Source organism: Mobula hypostoma, chromosome 1 (assembly GCF_963921235.1).
Source record: "Mobula hypostoma chromosome 1, sMobHyp1.1, whole genome shotgun sequence".
Taxonomy (NCBI): Eukaryota; Metazoa; Chordata; class Chondrichthyes; order Myliobatiformes; family Myliobatidae; genus Mobula; species Mobula hypostoma.
In genome coordinates, this window is record NC_086097.1 from 63,837,424 (window position 1) to 63,857,931 (window position 20,508).

General features: G+C 39.6%; 1 protein-coding gene across 3 annotated transcripts in view; it reads left to right on the forward strand.

The window, feature by feature from the left end:
• Positions 1 to 20,508, forward strand: part of mia2 (MIA SH3 domain ER export factor 2) — a 79,285-nt gene that overhangs the window by 14,604 nt on the left and 44,173 nt on the right. For 2 of the 3 annotated variants that reach the window (XM_063049761.1, XM_063049760.1), the window contains 7 exons: positions 364 to 4,210; positions 7,065 to 7,307; positions 7,387 to 7,490; positions 16,063 to 16,206; positions 16,345 to 16,366; positions 16,467 to 16,555; positions 18,810 to 18,887. In XM_063049761.1, coding sequence (XP_062905831.1) covers positions 364 to 4,210; positions 7,065 to 7,307; positions 7,387 to 7,490; positions 16,063 to 16,206; positions 16,345 to 16,366; positions 16,467 to 16,555; positions 18,810 to 18,887 — 4,527 coding nt within the window. The remainder of the gene's footprint in view (positions 1 to 363; positions 4,211 to 7,064; positions 7,308 to 7,386; positions 7,491 to 16,062; positions 16,207 to 16,344; positions 16,367 to 16,466; positions 16,556 to 18,809; positions 18,888 to 20,508) is intronic. The other variant, XM_063049763.1, reaches the window with a different exon arrangement.

Sequence of the window (20,508 nt, forward strand, 5' to 3'; positions counted from 1 at the left end):
TTTTCAAAATTAGGAAGTATATATTTTTAAAATACTTCAGCATTGTTAATATTTATATATTGTATGTAATATACTTTGTATTAATTGTGCTATAAAGCTTTGAAAAATAAGAAATTTTGGATCTATTTATCTGTTACTAGTGAGAGAAGGTTTGATGCGGAGCAGAGTACTGGTGAGCTATTACCCATAGTTGATTGTGTGAGGTTATTCCATGGTGAGACAGTTGCTCCCAAGTAACATAATCCCCACACAAAAGCAGCTCTTGATTTAAGATAATCTGTCACAGAATTGCTGAGTACTAAAAAGTTATCAAAGTATTCTGTATGGGAAATGCAACTAAACACTTAACATTTGTTCTTTCAGGATAATGATTTCCTTTGTCTTAATGAAGAAAATTATCTCATAGATGATGAAGAAAATGATTTTGTGATTAATGAAAATGGAGAAAATTCTTTCTCAAAGTCAGAAGAAAGAGAAGCCACATTAGAACATGGAGCTAAGTTTAATAAATACAACCAGGTTTATGAAGGTAATTCTGCCAAAACTGAACCTGTGGACAACATAATCACTCTTTATAAAAGGCAGATTCAATCAGCACACCATACTACAAAGCTAGAGATGAACTCTGGTAAAGAGCAACTTCAAAAAAGCCTAGCACCTGATGAGAATGTACAAATAAATGAAATTCTTTCACCAGTTAATCATCAGAATCAATTAAATGATGAGAGTGGCTCCGGACACACAGATAATAATGAATTTAACTTGTTCACTTTTCCTGACTCTGTTCAGAATGAACATATTAGTACAGAAAAAGATGAACATCCAGGGCAGGAAATCAGTGAAGATAAACCTATTACAATGGAAAGTAATGAAGTCTCTGAAGTTGTGCAAGAGGAATCTGATTGGATTGGATCTAGAATTAGTGGGTGGTTTGGTTTGGAAGCTAAGAAGGATGAACAGGCAGTGGAACCAAATGACCTGTCTATGCAGCAAAACTCTTTTAAAAGTCGGAAAATTCCATTAGACAATGATGAGGACACTGTATTGTCAGAAGGGGGAGATAAAAATATGTATTATGAGACTAAAGGAATCCTTGATTCTGGAATGTCAGGTTGGATTGGGGGTTTGTCAAAACTGTTAACTTTCAACAGTGATTTATCAGAAGATATTTTATCTTCAAAGGAAGGTGAAAATAATAAACATGAAAATACTTACCTTGCTGATGACTCAACAGACCCAAGTAAACCTTCAGTAACTAAGTCAGGAAACAAAATATCCGAGCATTCAGTAGCAGATCATTCAAGGCCAAAACATAGTGAATCCGAAAATATTGACAAAGATGATCAGAACTTAATGAGTAATGTTCGGTCACTGTTTGGTTTAAGTGACAAGTCATGGTTTGGGCAAATCAATGATGCTCAGGATTCAGATGTGTCAGTAGAAACAAAAGTCACCAGGGAAGAAAGTAGAAATGATAATGATCAGTCAGAATCTTGGTGGGTTAATTTGAATGCAGTAAGTAATGTCTTCAGCTTTGGTAGTGATAATGGGGGTCAGACATTCAGACCTTCAGAAGAAACACAAAATCTTAATGGAAATGAAAAGGCTCCAGGAGGAAAAGGAAAATCAAACTCACAATGGTCACACTCTAGTTTAAGTAAGATGTTAGGCTTTAGTCAAGGAAATGAATTTGAGATCGCTACCTTAACGGATGAAACTAAAGAAACCATTATTGAAAATAGCAAGAAAACTACATTGGATGATGATAGGTCAAAATCACAAAAGGATACCTTTGGTTTAAAAGATATACTGATGTTTAATAAAAACAATGAAGATTGTTTTGCTTCCAATCCTCCAGAAGAGAAAAGCTTATGTATCGTTAGAGATAAGAAAGAAAACACAATGAATACCAAATCTGAAGAGAGTTCTTCCACATTGAAATCAATTACTGATTCAGTAATAAATGGTGACACAACTCAGTCACCAAACCAATGTCTAAACAGAGTGGAGAATGATGCCAACTGTCAGTCTGATAGCTTGCCACAATCTGAGAAGGAATATAGGGAAACAAAAAGTGAACACACTCAATCAACACTTTCTATGAATGGGTTAAAAAACAGCTTTGATGGCAGAACATCAAAGTCACAAGGTGTTCAGGAACCACAAAATTTTGATTTCCTGCATCCTAATAAACCATTGACACAGGAAAGTGTCCATAAAGATCAAATTTTGCAAGAACATTTGATGCATATTTCAGAAATTAAGCAACATATTTCAGATGATACAAAGACTCTGCCATATGAAAATGTACATTCTGGAGAAAAACTACATGGTGAACGGGAGGATGCACACAACCAGGACCTAATCTCAGAAGTGCAACAGATTGCTGTCATGAGCAAACGTGACCCTTTAGCACCAGGAAGTTTGTCTGAAGAAGAACAGAGTTTAACAATGCATTCCAAATGGACATCTAATGACAATCCACATTCAGAAACGACATTTCTTACAGAGACAGATAATGCAGATCGCTCAGTGTGGGATAAATTGCAAGTTGAACATGATCTTCCACAAGATAATTTAGCATCCGGACTGAAATCAGAGCAATGTATTTCAAATCCCACTGATTCTACCTCAGTAAATAAGTTACAGAATGGAAAAAAGTTCTCACAAGAACAGATAGTAAATACAGACTTAAAAGAGAATCCTGTTTCAGATGGTGATCAACATCAGTTAGAGGAAGAGTTACACCATAAGCAATTAACCTCACAAGAGAAAGATGTTATACCAGCCTTACAATTTGAACAGCTTGATGATTCAGGTAACAACAAGCTTTTATCCCAGACACAAACTGATAATGAACAGGAAGCCTTCAGTTTAAAATTCAATGAAATTTCTTCCTCTAGTCAAGTCAGCCCATCTTCACAGAATGAATTATATAATGAAGGAGCCTCTGTACAAGTTACACATTTTACCTCAGCAGAAGAGCAAACTTCAGACCATTACAATTTGTCGTCTGAGAAGGTTAAAAAACATGAAGAAATGTCACAACTAATTAGGGATGATAAAGGGGTCATAGCTACAAATATCAACGATGAAACATGGCAATTACAATCTATGCAGCAGGCTTCATATCATACTAGGGATCTATCAAAGGAAAATCCAACTGGGGACCAAAATGCCTTACAGTACCAATCCTTGACATTAGATTCTGAATCCAATCAGCAGACCTCAGATTACAGTGAATGCCAAAATGTAGAACAGCCTGTCATGAAGGAACATCAGCTTTTAAAATCAGCATCTACCGAGCTTGTTTCAGATGCTGAAAAACCCTTTTCACTGAAAGCGCATGATGAAGATAGCTTGCAAGCAACTTCTAAGTCGGAACTTAAGTGGCCTGCTACTTCAAAACATGAGGAAGATACTTCTACTGAAAATGTGCGTGTTAATGAAGACTTTGTCCAGACAGATGCTTTGATACATGTCTCAGATGAAAGCAAAGTTCTGGTAAAGGAAAAGTTGAATGACAAAAACAGCATTCACAAAAAAGAACAAACTTTATCACATCTTTTATCAAATTCACAATCTGAAGGGAACACCCTTTCATATGATGACAAAACCCTGAACCAAGGAAAGTCTTATCAACAAAATAGCATGGAAGATAAAGGGTTATATTTAGAATCAGAAAATCAACTTATTGCTTTAAATTCCACAGTATATTCATCAGAGGAAGAAACAACTGCAGCTGTCAACAGTGGGACCACTACAAAAACTGAAAATAGTAACAAGTTGCATACTTCTCTGGAAACTGAAGCAATGGTAGAACTTTTCAATTCATTACCTTCTGGGAATGTGAATCCACGTACACCACACTCTAGTAAACATCAAGACACTGATACTAAAATTAAATCACAGCATGTTGTCAAAGAAACAGATTATCAAATAAATCAAGATGACACTGAAAACAATTTCCTGGGAGATGAGAAAACAACAGAGTTACCCAGTGAATCATTTTCTGCCAACGTACAGGAGGATGAAGCACAAAGGAATTCTGAACAGCTGATAATGACCTCAGCTCATGAAAGAAAAGACTCAAGCAAACTAATTGAAGAAGTTCGTACCAGACCAGAGGCCAGCAGTGAAAATGTGCTTGGAACCACTTCTACAAGTAAAGCTGAAACTGGTGCTGAAGAAGAATCAGTGACATCAAAAGGTATAGAATCAGTGACTACCAGGCTAATGCTTCTGCATTCCAGTGAATAGGTCACCTCTAGCTAAGCAAAAGTTAATCTTGAGAAGTTCAGAGTCAAATATACATTTGTTGATAGTACACACCTCCATAATGATCACAAATTTTTGAGAAAACACTTGATATTTGCTTAAATGCATTGTTTGGAAAGATGCTTTCAAAAAGTCAGGCTCATGCAGTTGCAGAAGAAAAAAATTACAATAAAACTCCAATAATCTGCTACCTCTGGATTTTGGTGATGACTGACCTTAATTTGATCCTTTGGGCATTTGGATATACTGCTATTAATATTCCACGCAGTAGTTTAATACTAGGTAACTTTAAAGGAGATGCAAGAAATGGGAACCTGTTGAGTTTAAAGTGTGAGTTGAACCAGAGCCCCCTTTAGTTTATAGGGAATATGAGAAATGAGACTGTAATAAGTTCAAAGCAAGTGTAGAAATCAGGACTGTGGTGAGTTTAAAGGAGGCATGTGGAAGAGGCTCCAGTGATTTTTAGAATGATTGTAGAAAATAAAACTTGGTGAGCCAGATTCCAAACCAGAATGATCTCTGAACAATTGGATTCCAGATTATTGGAGTTTTAGGTAAATTTTTAAATGATACTCTGCATAATATAAACAATTTTAAAGAGGTGTCTAACAAAACAAAGACCTCAAATATGACAAGAATGAAGGGTGAATATAGTGTGAATGCAGGGAAACATAGTGAAAATATAGAAATGGTACAAAAGTTACAAGATATTTCAATTTCCAAAATGAAAATGCACCTCAAATGCCTAATTAAGATGTGATTCAAAGTATTGGGAATTGACTTCATGAGAATAGTACATTTTCTGTTTTTTTTTAAGACGAGAACAACCTCTCTTTTTAAATTTTATTTTAATTTGTATTTTGAATCCCCATTTCCGATGGCTAATCGTTTTAAGTCGAGAAGCTGTACACTATAGTGATATCAGTTCCAGATCAGGTAAAACAATGCATCTTATTTTTAATATCCCAGGATTGAAAGACCCCCTCATCACACAATAGTGATTATTTTTTTCCCAATCTTTCATATCAGGCATTATGTAATTAATTCAGTTGCCAGTTTGCTGGTAAAGAACACTGTACGTGGCTGGTGTGCAACTCTGGTGTCATTTTTTCAAGAATCATAATTAATAGAGATAATGACATTGAATTTAATGTGTTTTTTCAGTCTGACATTGTGACTCCTGCTGTCTGTGGTTCCACATAACACATTTAAGAACCCCAAACTATGAACGAAGGTGGTCAAATGTAAGATAATCGCAGCGAAGTATAATTCTGTTCTTGTATATCAACCACTTGTGTGATATGTAAGTGTTGATTCAATTAAAGAGACTTGGAAAATTTCCCCTACACTACTGTGGAGGCCTAAAGACAAGAAATGCCTTCCTTGCCAACTCATTTACACTCTGCTAATCTGGCAAAGGCTAGCAATAGAAAATGAAGTTTTCATTTTACATCTAAACTCGGAGAAGGAGATGAACATGTAATTAAAGAATCAGAGTATTTAGCTTTTCAAATATTCAGTAAATTTAAACTTGAGCATTGCACGTTCAGAAGAAGCTTAATGCATTGGAACAGAGATGTGCGACAGTGAGACCTGCTTCATATTCGAAGTGCACTGTTTTTGGCCATGTCTCTACAAAAGGGACAAACAGGACAATTCCTTTCCTATTGGAGCAGAAGGCAGGTCAGAAAAAGCCCCATCGTTCTGTCGGTAGGTTGGGTAGTGAAGCTGCTGAGAATCCAGAGGTAGATTGCCCAAATGCATAATATTGCAGTTACTAGAAACTCGAAATAAAACATTAACTACGGGTTGGGTAACGTGGTGAGAAAATCAAACGTTTCCGGTCATAACAAAGAGAAAAGTTGAGAGATCTTAAAAAACAGTGGTGGAGAAGGGAAGGATAGGCAGAGAGAAAACAGAAGATGATGTGCAATGGTCATCTTGCTTCATCTGTAGAGATCTTGCATAATCTATGTTTAGCTTGTAACTAACAGCCTTATAGATAATATAGGATCTACAGGATATAAAGGTGGTTTCTTAATTATTTGTGTTTTGGTATCAACATGTATCCATCAGCATCATTTTATAGGCATTTAGGTAAGAGGTCACGGGCCATGTACAGTGGAAAGTCCTCTGAAGTAGCTCTCCTAACCTGGGTCAGTTACTGATAAGGGCCCATGTTTGGGAACCCCTGCTCTGAAGTCTCCAGCATTGGTGCTGAAATTCTGACCATGCAGACAAGTTGTGCACGTCATCAAGCCAGTGGTACAATTTGTATCTTATATCAACCTGGCTGACGTTGAATGGCAAAACATGCTCGTGAGGCTGAATGCCTTCTCTATCTATGTATCTCCTTACTGAACTTCCTAAGGGAGACTGTAGTAACAAAATAAATACTGCAAAGGAAAAATACAATAAACAAAAATAGAGTGAAGGCAACACACAGTAAATCTTAAAACCTCAGAAGTTGTGTTCAATTGTTCAAGATGATAAGCTGTAACAGTTATAAGATTCGATATTATGCGTGGTGATCCACTTTCACTTTTACTTAAAAAATATATAATTGCACTTTTTAGTTATTGTTCACTTATTGGCTGTTGAATAAAAGCAGTGTTTACTTTTAATTCATCGTCATTATATCGGATTGTGTCATGTTGCACAGGAATACCGGTACAATACTTCCCAGAATTTTTGCTATCAATTTTTAGTTCAGATCCAGATAACTGTTTGACTGCATCTTTGCAAATAACTAGAGGCAATAAGCAATTTAATCTTTTATTTTGCAGATGCTTTCAGTTCAGGTGACATTTCAAACACTCAAGTTACAAACAATGAGCAAAATGCAGAAATTCTTGAAAAAACTGTTCAAACAAGCAAGCTTATGCAAGAGCAGAATGGGACCAAGGACAACAGGGAAACTAGGAACTACCAGATTGAAGAGAAAGCAATGCCAACACATGTAAGTGAAGCTAAAGAACCATCAGTATCTGATGATCCAGAAGTTGGAACACCAACTGACAATGACATTGGTGAGTAGAAAGCGCAAAAGTATTAGTGTGCTCAGTAAAGTCTAAAAACAATATTTATCATTTCTCATTTTCTTAACAGAATATGAAACAAGTTTTGATATGGCAGCTGGCCATAAACTGAGCAGAGTCTTTGAACGCAATGTACGAAACTTCTTGATAACAGTTGATCATTTCATCCAAAATGTAAGCATTATTTTACACTGTAAATGAGAAAATATATTGCAACAACTTGTACCAATGTCTCTGCTGCACTTTGTTCCAGTTAGATGAATGTGTTTTAATGTTCTGAATGTTAACTTTTCAGTTTTGCTTCCTGTTTTCAGTTTTCTGTCTGTTCACTTCCTTCTCTCTTTTGACCTATATCTGAGTGTGTAAGTCCATTGGCGACAATGACTCAGTAACTCTCTCAGGTGGACATTTATGATATTCTAGGATAGACACTGTCAGCAGGTTCTTCAGACTGTTAATTGGCTCCAACCTTTCTGAGGGATGAGCATGCCCCTAGTAATGGACTACTATCTAACTCAAAAATAAGCTTCTGACCCCATATGCATTCTGTCACAAGAACCCCCCCACCTCACCTCTGCCTAGTTCACAATATAACCTATACCTGTATCTGCCCCTCGATTTGCTGACACATTTATGTGCCTATTTATATTTTGACTAAGCCTCTTAGCACTCTCCTGGCCTTCCATTTTTGATCTATGCACAAAATTAAGACTATCAAAAACAGACTGCACCAACTTGCTAGGCGAACAAAAGTACTTAAGGACAACATTATATTCAAGGTGAACTTGTATAAAGAATTCAAAAGAGTAGCAGTTTAGAATTAATCAAAAGTAGATTGAGAAATTGATTGACAGTATAAAAATAGAATATGGTAGCACAATAAAGGCAAATGGTAGAAGGTTCTAAGTAAGTAAAAAGAAAAGGAGAACAACAGGAATTCTGCAGATGCTGAAAATTCAAGCAACACACATCAAAGTTGCTGGTGAACGCAGCAGGCCAGGCAGCATCTCTAGGAAGAGGTACAGTCAACGTTTCAGGCCAAGACCCTTTGTCAGGACTAACTGAAGGAAGAGTGAGTAAGAGATTTGAGAGGGGGAGGGGGAGATCCAAAATGATAGGAGAAGACAGGAGGGGGAGGGATGGAGCCAAGAGCTGGACAGGTGATTGGCAAAGGGGATATGAGAGGATCACAGGACGGGAGGTCTGGGAAGAAAGACAAGGGGGAGGAACCCAGAGGATGGGCAAGGAGTATAGTCAGAGGGACAGAGGGAGAAGAAGGAGCGTGAGAGAAAGAATGTGTGTATAAAAATAAATAATGGATGGGGTACGAGGGGGAGGTGGGGCATTAACGGAAGTTAGAGAAGTGGATGTTCATGCCATCAGGTTGGAGGCTACCGAGACGGAATATAAGGTGTTGTTCCTCCAACCTGAGTGTGGCTTCATCTTTTCATCTAAAAAGAAAAGGAGGGTATGTTTGAACCCCACCCTGTCCGCGTCCCTCGCTGCACGTGCGAACCCCACCCTGTCCGCGTCCCTTGCCCTAGGTGCGAACCCCACCCTGTCCGCGTCCCTCGCCCTACGTGCGAACCCCACCCTGTCCGTGTTCCTCACTGTACATATGAACTCCACCCTGCCTGTGTCCCTCAGAGGTCCACATTAGATTTGCCCTGCCCATGTGCCTTGCAGGTCAGCATCCAGTGTGCCAGATCTCCTGCAGTTCAGCTTGCTGTCTGCAGCTATGGTGCTCTCGTAGTTCTTTGTCCTCGGCATCCTTACTCAGCCTGTTCACACTCTACCGGTGTGTTGGCTTGACAATCTGCACCTCTTCACATTTTCGCGGCCCACTTTTTATCATCCTTCTCTTCCTACTCTTTTTTATCATTGTGCTCATTTTCTGTCAGTATTCCTGGGTTAATTGCCCCTTTTATTTGCTACTCTTTACTCCATTTACCATGCCTCAAGTGGTATACCAATGTTGAGACCAATTCAGCTCTTGTTTTCACCTTCATTTCTGAAAGGTTAACATTTCACAGGTTCTTGTCTATCTTCAGTTCCACAGACCTACTTCCGAAAGTTTTCCCCATGACATCGTTCTACTCTCTTCATTCTTGTCAAAATTTAATACAGAAGTACAGTAATGTGGCTGAGAGTATTGCAGGCTTGGAGCCTCTCTAGTTGTAGCCATAGCCATGAATGGTGACGCTATTAAAACTGGTTTCGTACAAAAATGTAGGAAGAGTGCAGAGATTTCAGAGGATAGTAAAGTTGAACAAACCTCCCCTCTTTGGCTTAGTGTCTGCGTTGATAATTGTGCATTCAACATACTGCTCCAGGCACAGTGCTAGAATAATAGTCCATTACAGAACTCAGGAAATCACTGTCCTTTGAGATGAAATGTGAAGCTGAGACGAGGCCACGTGCCTTCTCATCTGGACATAATATTAAGCATATTAAGCTTGGCACTTTTTCCAAGAAGAGCACAGAAATTAACCCCATATGTACAAGTGTACACACACACACACACACACACGTTTGTGGTCTAAGGTAGAAGATGAGTTATTAACTTCAAATTTTCTGCATTATCACTCAAAGAGTTGAACTGCACGTGCATGTAATAAGAGCGTCTTAGACCTCCAGATGGTCGTAGCCTTGGGTAGAATGAGGTGAGTTATACAGCTCTTGTTATGTGCACGTGCAGTTCAACTCTGAGTGAAAATGCAGAAAGTTTGAAGTTAATAACTCATCTCATTCTACCCTAGGTCACGAACTTCTCAATCATACCTCTTGCGTGCACGCGTGCGTATTGTGTGTCTGTCTCTCTCTATCTCGTATATGTGTGTGCACACACACTCTATATAGGAGTTTATTGTTTGCAATTTGGCTGCAATATTTCTCATGCTACATTACTAAAAACATTTTAAAAGGGTTCTCGACTAGCTTTGACATCTCCGAGTTAAGCAATGTACTAAAAAGATGCAGAAGATTATTTCCTTAAGAATCGATGGCTCAGCATGCATCATTGAGGATCCTCACCATCCACAACATGTTCTCTTCTCGCGGCTGCCGTCACTCAGAAAGTACAGGAGCCTCAGGGCTCTCACCACCAGGTTCAGGCACAGTTATTACCCCTCAACCATCAGGCTCATGAACCAGAGGGGTTAACTTCACTCGCCCCATTACTGAACTGTTCCCCACAACGTATAACTCACTTTCAAGGATTCCTCATTTTATGTTCACGATGTTTCTCGCTTATTTATTATTATTTTTTCTTTTTATATTTGCAGTCTGGTGTCTTTTGCACACTGGTTGTCTGTCCTGTTGGATGCGGTCTTTCATTGATTATATTGTGTTTCTTTTACTTACTGTGATTGCCCGCAAGAAAATTAATCTCAGGGTTTTATATGGAACATATATGTACTTCGATAAATTTACTTTGAACTTAAGTAGGTACTGTCTGAACTGAAGTGCTTGTGTTACTGTAGGATAAACATGGCAACACACTTGATTTAACCGAAATGTTCCGGGTTCAAGTTCCGCTCCAGACACTTGAGAATATGATCTGGGCATGAGAGGCACTCACACCGTTGCTGTTTGTATGCTCTGTCCGTGCTCGACAGTTTCTCCACAGCTTTGAACGCATTTGTTTCTCACTGGCTGCGGGAGAGGTTGTGAAAGGGGCAGTGCTACTATTGGCTTTGTTTCACTTCGTTGACAGTAGAAATGAGGTTAAAGGTAGCAGAGTAACAACATTAGTTCTCCACAGAAAGTGGTGATTTCCCTTCGCCCAATCCCCGTCCCCTACTTCTCCAAACTCTGTACGCCGGCAGCGCCGGTGACCAACCCATTCGTCCCCGATGCCCACTCCATGCTACTCGGCACAATGCACGTCCTTGCACCGTTTCTACCCGGCCAGCTGGTGTTGCCCCCCCGGGCTCTGGCAACTCCCCCTCCCTGGGTGACCGGAAGGCAGTGACTGTGGACCGTGCCTTTCGACCCGGAAGCACAGCCTGCGCTGTGAAGATGGCGGTGGGCCCGACGCACCGGTAGCTCCACGTCGTCCCGACTAAGCCTCGGGAGTCCGGAGAGGGGCGGACGGTTCAGGTTCCTCTGCGATTTGCCGCAGGGTGTTGACTGTCCGTGGCTACTGAAGAGGCAATTGCCGGTGATGGCCCAGGATTTCTTAACAACATCGCTCTCCCGGCCGGCAAGTAGTTGATAGCACCAACCACTCACCCTTCACCTCCGTCCCGGTCCTGTCTCTCCCCATCCTCCTCTTCCTCTACTCAATCATCTCTTCCACGTCCTCTTGTCACCGACCTCCCCCTCTCCTTACCCACATCCTCCTGCACTTGTCTCACTTATTTATTACCAAGTCGGACAGTTTTGTCTGTTGACATCTCTTCTGCTCCTGTTGACTGTCCCATTTCTTCTAGCTCTGGAATGCGCCCCCATTACCATGGTAATGTTGCGTTAGGTTGTATCACAGCAGGGAAATTAATAATCTGGTCTAAAAGATCCACCATTATTCGTTGACCAGTCTCCAAATTTAAAATGGATATGTTTCTAGAGAAGAAATAAATGTTGTTTCCAGCATGATACCAGTTCTAAGAAGTTATACCTATCAGCAGACTCCTTTCCTTATCTAACTTCGCCAACATATGCTTCTATTTAACATAACTGCACTTTCAGCATTGCAACTCACCCAGAGGTGTTTTACCTGACTGTTAGCAAACGGAGGATTTGAGGATAGCTAACGTTGTTCTGCTGTTTAAGAAAGACTCTAAAAATAAACCATGAAATCGTAGGCTGGTGAGCCTATGAGTAGTGGGAAAGTTCCTGGAAGGCATTCTTAGGGACCAAATATATGAATATTTGGATTGATCTTGACTAATTATGGATAGTCAGCATGGCTTTGTGCATGGTAGGTTTTGTTCAACCAATCATATAGAGTTTTTTTTGAGGAAGTTATCTGGAAAGTTGATGAAGGCAGGGCAGTGGATGTTGTCTACACAGACTTGAGCGAGGCATTTGACAAGGTCCCACATGGGCAGTTGCTCAAGAAGGTTCAGTCGCTTGACTTTCAAGATGAAGTAGTAAATTGAATTAGACATTGGTTTGGAGGCCTGTGACTAGTCGAGTGCAGCAGGGATCGGTGCTGAGTCCATTGTCGTTTGTCCATCTGTATCAATGATCTGGATGATAATGTGGTTAATTGGATCAGCAGATTTGCAGATGAAACCAGGATTGTGGGAGCGGTGGACAGCAAGGAAGTCTAACTGAGCTTGCAGTGGGATCTGGACCAGCTGTAAAGATGGGCTGAGAAATGGCAGATGGAATTTAATGCAGACAAGTGTGAGGTTTTGCACTTCAGTAGGACCAACCAGGGCAGGTCTTACACAATGAATGGTAGGACACGGAGGAATGCGGTAGAGAAAAGGGATCTGGGAATACAGGTCCATAATTCATTAAAAGTGGTGTCACAGGTACATAGGGTTGTGAAGAAAGCATTTGACACATTGGCCTTCGTAGATCAAATATTTACAGGAGTTGGGATGTTATGTTGAAGTTGTATAAGACGTTGGTGAGGCCTAATTTGGAGCACCGTGTGCAGTTTTGGTCACCTACCTACAGGAAAGGTATAAATAAGGTTGAATGAATGCAGGGAAAATTTACAAGTAGGTTGCTGGCACTGGAGGACCTGAGTTATAAGTAAAGATTGAATAGATTACGACTGTATTCCTTGGAACTTAGAAGATTGATGTGAGATTTGATAGAGGTTTGCAAAATTGAAGGGTATACATAGGGTAAATGCGAGTAGGTTTTTTCCACTGAGGTTGGGCGGGAATACAACCAGAGGTCATAGGTTAGGGGTGAAAGTTGAAAAGTTTAAGGGGAACAAGAAGGGAAACTCCTTCACTCAGAGGATCGTGAGAGTGTGAAACGAGCTGCCAGCAACAAGTGCTGCATGTGAGTTCGCTTTCAATGTTTAAGCAAAGTTTGGATAGGTACATGGGTGGTGTGGAGGGCTATGGTCCCGGTGCAGGTTGATAGGAGAAGATAGTTTAAGTGGTTCAACATGGACTAGATGGGCAGAAGGGCCTACTTCTGTGCTGCTCTTTACTATGACCCCAAGTCCACATCTGACATGTGGAGGGTGTTTAAGGACCAATTGCACAGAGTACAGGAAAGGTATGTTCCAGTCAGATGCAAGGACAAGGATTGCAATGTAAGAGAACCTTGGATGTTGAGAGAGATGATAAATGTAGTCAATAAGAAAAAGGAAATGTAAAGTTTAGGAAGCTAGAATCAAACAGAGCCTGTGAGGAGTATAAACAAGCCAGAAAAGCACTCAAAGAAGGGAATTAGGAAAGCCAGGAGGGGCCATGGAAAGTCCTTGGCAAGTAGGATTAAAGAGAATCCCAAGCTTTCTATACATACATCAAGAGGAAGGGGATAACTAGGGAGAAGGTAGGACCACTCAAAAATAAAGGGAGGATCATTTGATTATAGGTGGTGGATGTGGGTGAACTCTTTAATAAGTATTCTACATCAGTATTTATCAATGAGACCATGCCGATGATAGGGAGATCAGTGCTGAGTGTACTGATGTGCTAGGGCATTTTGAGATAAAGGAGGAGGTAGTGTTAGGTCTCTTTAAGAGCATTAAAGTGGACGAGTCCCCAGGGCCAAATGAGATATACCCCAGGTTTTGAGAGAGGAAAGAGAAAAGATTGTTGGAGCCTTGATCAATATCTTCGTGCCCTCTAGCCACGTGCGAGATCCTGGAGGACTAATGAGGACCAGGGATAATTCTGGAAATTAGAGGGTGGTAAGTCTCATATTAGTAGTAGGGAAGTTACTGAAGAGAATTCTTAGGGAAAGGATTTATGAGCTTTGGAAAACCATGCTCTAATTAGGGAGAACTAACATGGCTTTGTGCGGGGCAAGTCATGTCTTACCAACTTGATTAAGTTTTTTGACGAGGTGACAAGGGTGAAGTTAGAGCTGTGGATGTTGTTTGTATGGATTTCAGTAAGATATTTTACAAGGTCCCTCACGGGAGCCTCATCCAGAAGATTAAGGAGCATGGAATCCATGGGGAATTGGCTGCTTGAATTCAGATCTGGGTTGCCCACAGAAGACAGAGGGTGGTGATTGAAGGGAATTATTCGAACTGGAGGTTTGTGATTCGTGGTGTTCTGCAGGGATATGTACTAGGACCTCTGCTGTTTGTGATGTATATGAATGGCCTGGATGAAAATGTGGATGGGCGAGTTGGTAAGTTTGTAGATGATACGAAGATTGGTGTTCTGGACGGTGTAGATGACAGGCAAAGAATACTTTGGGATGTAGATTGGTTGCAGATATGGATGGAGAAATGGCAGATGGAGTTTAACCCAGCCAAATGTGAAGTATTGCACCTTGGTTGGTGAAATGTGGAGGGACAGTACACTGTTAAGGACAGAGCCTTTAACAGTGTTGACGAGCAGAGGACTCTTGAGCAGGTGGCAAATGGCATGCTTGCCGTTATTAGTCGAGGCATTGAGGTCAAAAGTCAGGAAGTTATGTTGCAGCTTTATAAAACTAGTTAGGCCACATCTGGAATATTGTGTACAGTTCTGGTCGCTCCATTATAGGAAGGATGTTGAGGTTTTGGAGAGGGTCCAGAGAGGTTTACCAGAATGTTGCCTGGATTAGCTGGTTTGTGCTATCATGAGAGGTGACAAACGTGGGTTGTTTTCTCCGAGGCTGAGTGGAGATCTGAGAGGTTTATAAGACTATGAGAGGCATAGATATAGTAAACAAACAATATTATCATTAAAACATATAATAGATGTTTTTTTCAGCAGTGCAGTGCAAGACACAAAAACTCTTATAAAATAAATTGTGCAAAAGATGGGTTCATGAGCAGATCAGAGAAGTGTTGGCAGAAGGAAGAAGCTTTTCTTAAAACGCTGAGTGTTGGTCTTCAGGCTCCTGTACCTCCTCCCACTGGTAGTAACACACAGAGGGCAGGTGAGGCTCTTCAATGATGGATGTGACCTTCTAGAGGCACTGGCTCTTGAAGATGTCTGTGATAACAGAGAGGTTGTGTCTGTGATGGAGCCGGCTGAACCCTCTGCAGCCTCTTGTAATCCTGTCAGTGTAAGCCTCCACACCAAACTGATGCAACCAGTCAGAATGCTCTCCACTATAACATCAGCGGAAATTTGCAGATATGTGTGCTGATGTGAATGAAGGTGGTGGTGGATGGAGAAAGGTAGGACTGCTTTCATTCTTGAGTGACTAGAACTGGGGCTTTAGGATGGGAGGAGAGTAGGTATATAGGGAAATGTGAGACCATAATAGGATTTTAAAACAAGGAAAGTACTTTTCAATGAAGACATTGTTTAACCTGAAATCACGTGGGAACATAGATGACCAAAAGATCAACAAAACTGTAGTAATAGTAACAGGCATGTGTGAGGGTTCAGCAGTAGAGGACAGGTACTGAAATAGTTAATCTTATGGCACTAACATGTGTTCCAAACTTCTTCAATAAAATACGTACTTTTTCCCTTTATTCTGTTATTTCCCCTTATTACATATTCTTGTTAGCCTAGCTGCATCTTGTAGTAGCAATTTCCACCAATGTAAAGAAGATAGAAAATCTCTTTTTCTTCCTCACACACTCATTATTGCTAGATATATCAGTACACATGGTGTTGACCCTGCTATGATGATGATGGCAATATTTTACTTGCAGTCATATCAGACAGTGATGGATACGTTACTTGAAGATCTAGGAGCTTCATCAAACTTGCATGGTCCCTGCACTGAGTTGTTCCTGATTTCAGTTCTGCTGGGGATTATCACTGCATTGCTATTCATCTACAGGACTTGCCAGGCAGTAGGTATATTTGTATTTCACAATAGTTGGATTGTTAAATATAACATTAAGTATCATGAACCTGTAGAGTCCTTAATGTTTTTTTTAAACGGACATTCATATGATAAAATAACTGCTTCTATACTGCTTGCTCTTTAGGTGAAAAGCAGAAGATACATGGGTAAGTCACTGACTGTTTGCAAGCAATATCTGTAACCAGATAATTTACACAGTAATCTAATCAGTCCATTCTTTAAGTTTTCCAAATTTTAATCTTTTAGGGAGAGAGAAACAACTTGCAGAAAAAGTTTCCCAACTGTTTGATGAGAAATGCAAAATTCTTGAAACACTGAGTAGTTGTAAACAAAAGGTAAGTGCAACTATTGCTCTTGTGTTTTGCTCTTATGTTATTCATTACAATAATTGAATTGTCACTCTTGTGATATGGTATAGCTTCAGTGTATGTTTGATGAGACTATTAGCAGCTAAATTAACAAATGTAGCGTTTTTACGTTTGCGTTTGCTGCTTATACTCTCAGAACAGAGTGCACATCCCATGCTCACTTGAAAATTAATTAGGGAAATCCCATGTTAGTCATCATCTTTGGAAATTGAATTATGTCAATCAGACCAAGCAGTCTTCAAAAGTGACAATTGAAGTTAATTCACATAGTCATTTGCACAGAGAAGATAATTAATAATAAATCAGGCAAGAACTAATCAAGCAAGCAGTCAGAAAATATTTTAATGCTCATTTTTTTTGGAGAAAAAGTTTGATATTGAAAGCAGCAACTATGAATCAGCGATTCCAGAGATAGAACCAGAGACTTGTACAGTATGGACACAGGCATTTTGGCCCATAGTGTCCACATCCACATTTTTGACCGTTCACCTGCTTTCACCTTACCTGTTTAAGCGTCTTGTCCAAATGTTGTATAAGTGTTGTATATGACTACACCTTCCAGCTGGCCAAAATTGATTGGAAGGGGAAGCTATCAGGGATAAATGCAGAACAGCGAAGGCTGGAATTTCTGGGATCAGTTTGGAAGGTGCAGGATAGATATATCCCAAAGATGAGGTATTCTAAAAGGAAGATGAGGCAACCTTGGCTGATGAAGGAAATCAGAGACAGCGTCAATGCAAAAGAGAGGGCATGTAGTATAGCAGGAATTAGTGGAAAGTTAGAGGATTGGGAAGTTTTAAAAACCAACAGAAGGCATCTAAAAAAGCCACCAGGAGAGAAAAGATTAAATATGAAGGTTAGACTAGCTAATAATAGAAAAGAGAAAACAAAAAGTTATTTTGGATATATAAAGAGTAAGAGGGAAGTGAGAGTAGATATCGGACTGCTGGAAAATGACATTGGTGAGGTACTAATGGGAAACAAAGAAATGGTGGATGTACTTAGTAAACGTTTTGCATCACTCTTCACTGTGGAATACACTAGCAGTATATCAGGAATTTGAGAGTGTCGGCAGAAGCGAGTGTAGTTACTATTACTAAGGAGAAGCTGCTAGGGAAACTGAAAGGTCTGAAGTTAGGTAAGTCACATGGGCAAGATGGACTACACCCCAGGGTTCTGAAAGAGGTAACTGAAGAGATTGTGGAGGTATTAGTAATGATCTTTCAAGAATCAATAGATTCTGGAATGGTTACAGAGGACTGGAAAATTGCAAATGTCGCTCCACTCTTTAAGAAGGGAGGACAGCAGAAGAAGGGAAATTATAGACCAGTTAGCCTGACCTCATTGGTTGGAATTGGTTGGTTGTTAAGGATGTGATTTTGGGGTACTTGGAGGCAAATCAGGCTGAAGTCAGCATACTGTCCTTAAGGGAAAATCTTACCTGACAAATCTGTTTGAATTCTGTGAAGAAATAACAAGGATAGACAAAAGAGAATCAGCGGATGCTGTGTGTAAAAAGAAAACTTGAATCTTCTTTAAATCTCCTACCTCATCTTAAAATTGTGCCCCCTTCTTTATATTACCCTGACCATCAGATAATGATATTTTGCTCTGTATTGCACACTACATGCACAATGCAACACTAAAGCATACTGCTTTACTGAATGTGCATTTAGGGCCCTAGTAGAATTGGTACCAACTATGAAAAGGCAGGATAAGCCCTATTATAGTACCCCATCTGTGCCTATCACAATCTTGCATACTTCAATCAGATCACCCTTCAATTTCCTTCACTCCCAAGGAAAACAAGCCTAGCCTTATCAGATTGCTCCCCATAAATCTGCAAGGAATATATTAGAATAACTTAGTAGGTCAAGGAGTCCCGTGCAATACCTGTCATAGGAATATAGTGCTTCATTGAATGTGTATTCAGAGCCATAGTAGAATTGGATCAACTATGAAATTGCAGGTTAGGTCCTGTAACGGTATAAACACAGTTAAAACTGTTTTATCTTTATTTAAAAGTAGTATTACAGCAGTACTAATGACAAAGAAAATTATGAGGCATCCTTTTAAAGTTTATATATAACAAGTATTTCTGCAACTTGACCTCAATTAGCTTATTGAGTTTATCCAATTTTTATTTATAGTTATAATAAATTAAGATCAACCTAAATAATTTATTTGCCCTTAATTTACATAATTGGCCTTCTGTTTTTAGTACAATGAATTTGAAGTTTCTGTGAAAGATGCTGCCAGCTTAAAACAATCAACAGAAACAAAGACTTTGCATCTTCAGGTAAAAGTACTGTTAAATAAGCTCCAATCTGTTTTAAGATTGCCAGAAGGTTGTGTTTTTGGCTGTGACCCAAATATTTATGGAAGTGGATTTTTTAAGGGAGTACTTTTATGATCTTTAATGATTACATTTTCTGTTATTAATAATATAGAATTATTATCATTATGAAACTGGCAGGTCCTCAAATTACAAGTGGATAGATGTTTCTGACAGAGCTACAACACACACACAAATATTTTTATTTATTTATTGAGATAAAGTGCGGAATAAGCCCTTCCAGCCCTTCGAACTGCACTGCCTGATTTAACCCTAGCCTGATCATAGGACAATTTACAAAGACAAATTAAGTTACCAGCTGGTACACCTGTGGACTATGGGAAGAAACCATGGCATCAGGAGGAAATCTATGCGGAAGTAGGGAGAATGTACAAACTCTTTGCAGACAGCCGTGGGAGTTGAACCCAGGTCGCTGATACTGAAAAGCATTGTGCTAACCACCACACTACCGTGCTGCCCCATGCCTTTAAAATTGTATTTTAAAGCTCATTGTGTTGTTTGGACTCTAGTGAATTGGACTGGGTGAGATGGGTTCAAGTCTATGAAAAAGACAGAAGTCCAGGTAGATTGATTAGGATGGGTTTATCTGACAGGGAATAAGGAAGCTAGCATTGTTATAACCTTTACACTGATATAATGAGTTTAGACCAGTCTTATGGATGTAAAAACAAAATACTTGTAAAACTTAGCAGGTCAGGCAGTATTTGGAAAACGATACAGTATTAACATTTCAGGTTTATTGTTTCCAGTATTTTCTGTACTATTTGTGATTTCTAGTTTCTGCATTTTTCAAATTATAAAGTCAATTGTATTTCAAGAAACTTAGTATAAATTGCATAATAGATGAGTGACTATCTTAAAAATCTGTAATTATCCATATTGTATTGATAATTAATGTAAGTGTACCATTTGCGGTAGATGCTGTAGCATGATACTGTAGATACTGTAGGAGGTGTAAGGTGCCCCTTGCCACCACTAACCTGCGGGTCTCCTTGGGCATGGTGTAGCACCTGCTTAGCACCCCCCCCCCCCCACCACCACCACCACCCCGATCAGGGTCACGTGAAGCCATGGGATCAGGTGATCAGGTGGTGGATGGTCGTATGAGCAGCTGGTGCATATCACAAGTCCTGGTTATGTGACCACTGCTGCTAGGCAGACAATCTCTGGGTTCACCTGTCTTATAAAGACACTGCCCAGAAAAAAGCAATGGCAGCCCACTTCTGTAGAAAAATTTCCCAAGAAAATTTATGGTCATGGAAAGACCATGATTGTCTATGTCATACGACACAGCATATAAAGTATAAACTGTAGCATGAGCACTTTGATTTACGTACAGCTTTGTAAGCCGTATCTTTTGGAATCACCAATCCAAGTTGAGTTTTCTCACCACAGATCTGCCATCTTCAGTGTACATCATAAAAGAATTTATTCAAGATAGTTTGAGATCTCCCATTCGCCATTTAATTTTGAGCATTTTCACATTTTAAAAACTAAAGTTTCCTTTAATTTGCTTTGTTATTTAACTATTGATGAACCAAGTTTCTTCCTTTATTTCTTAAAT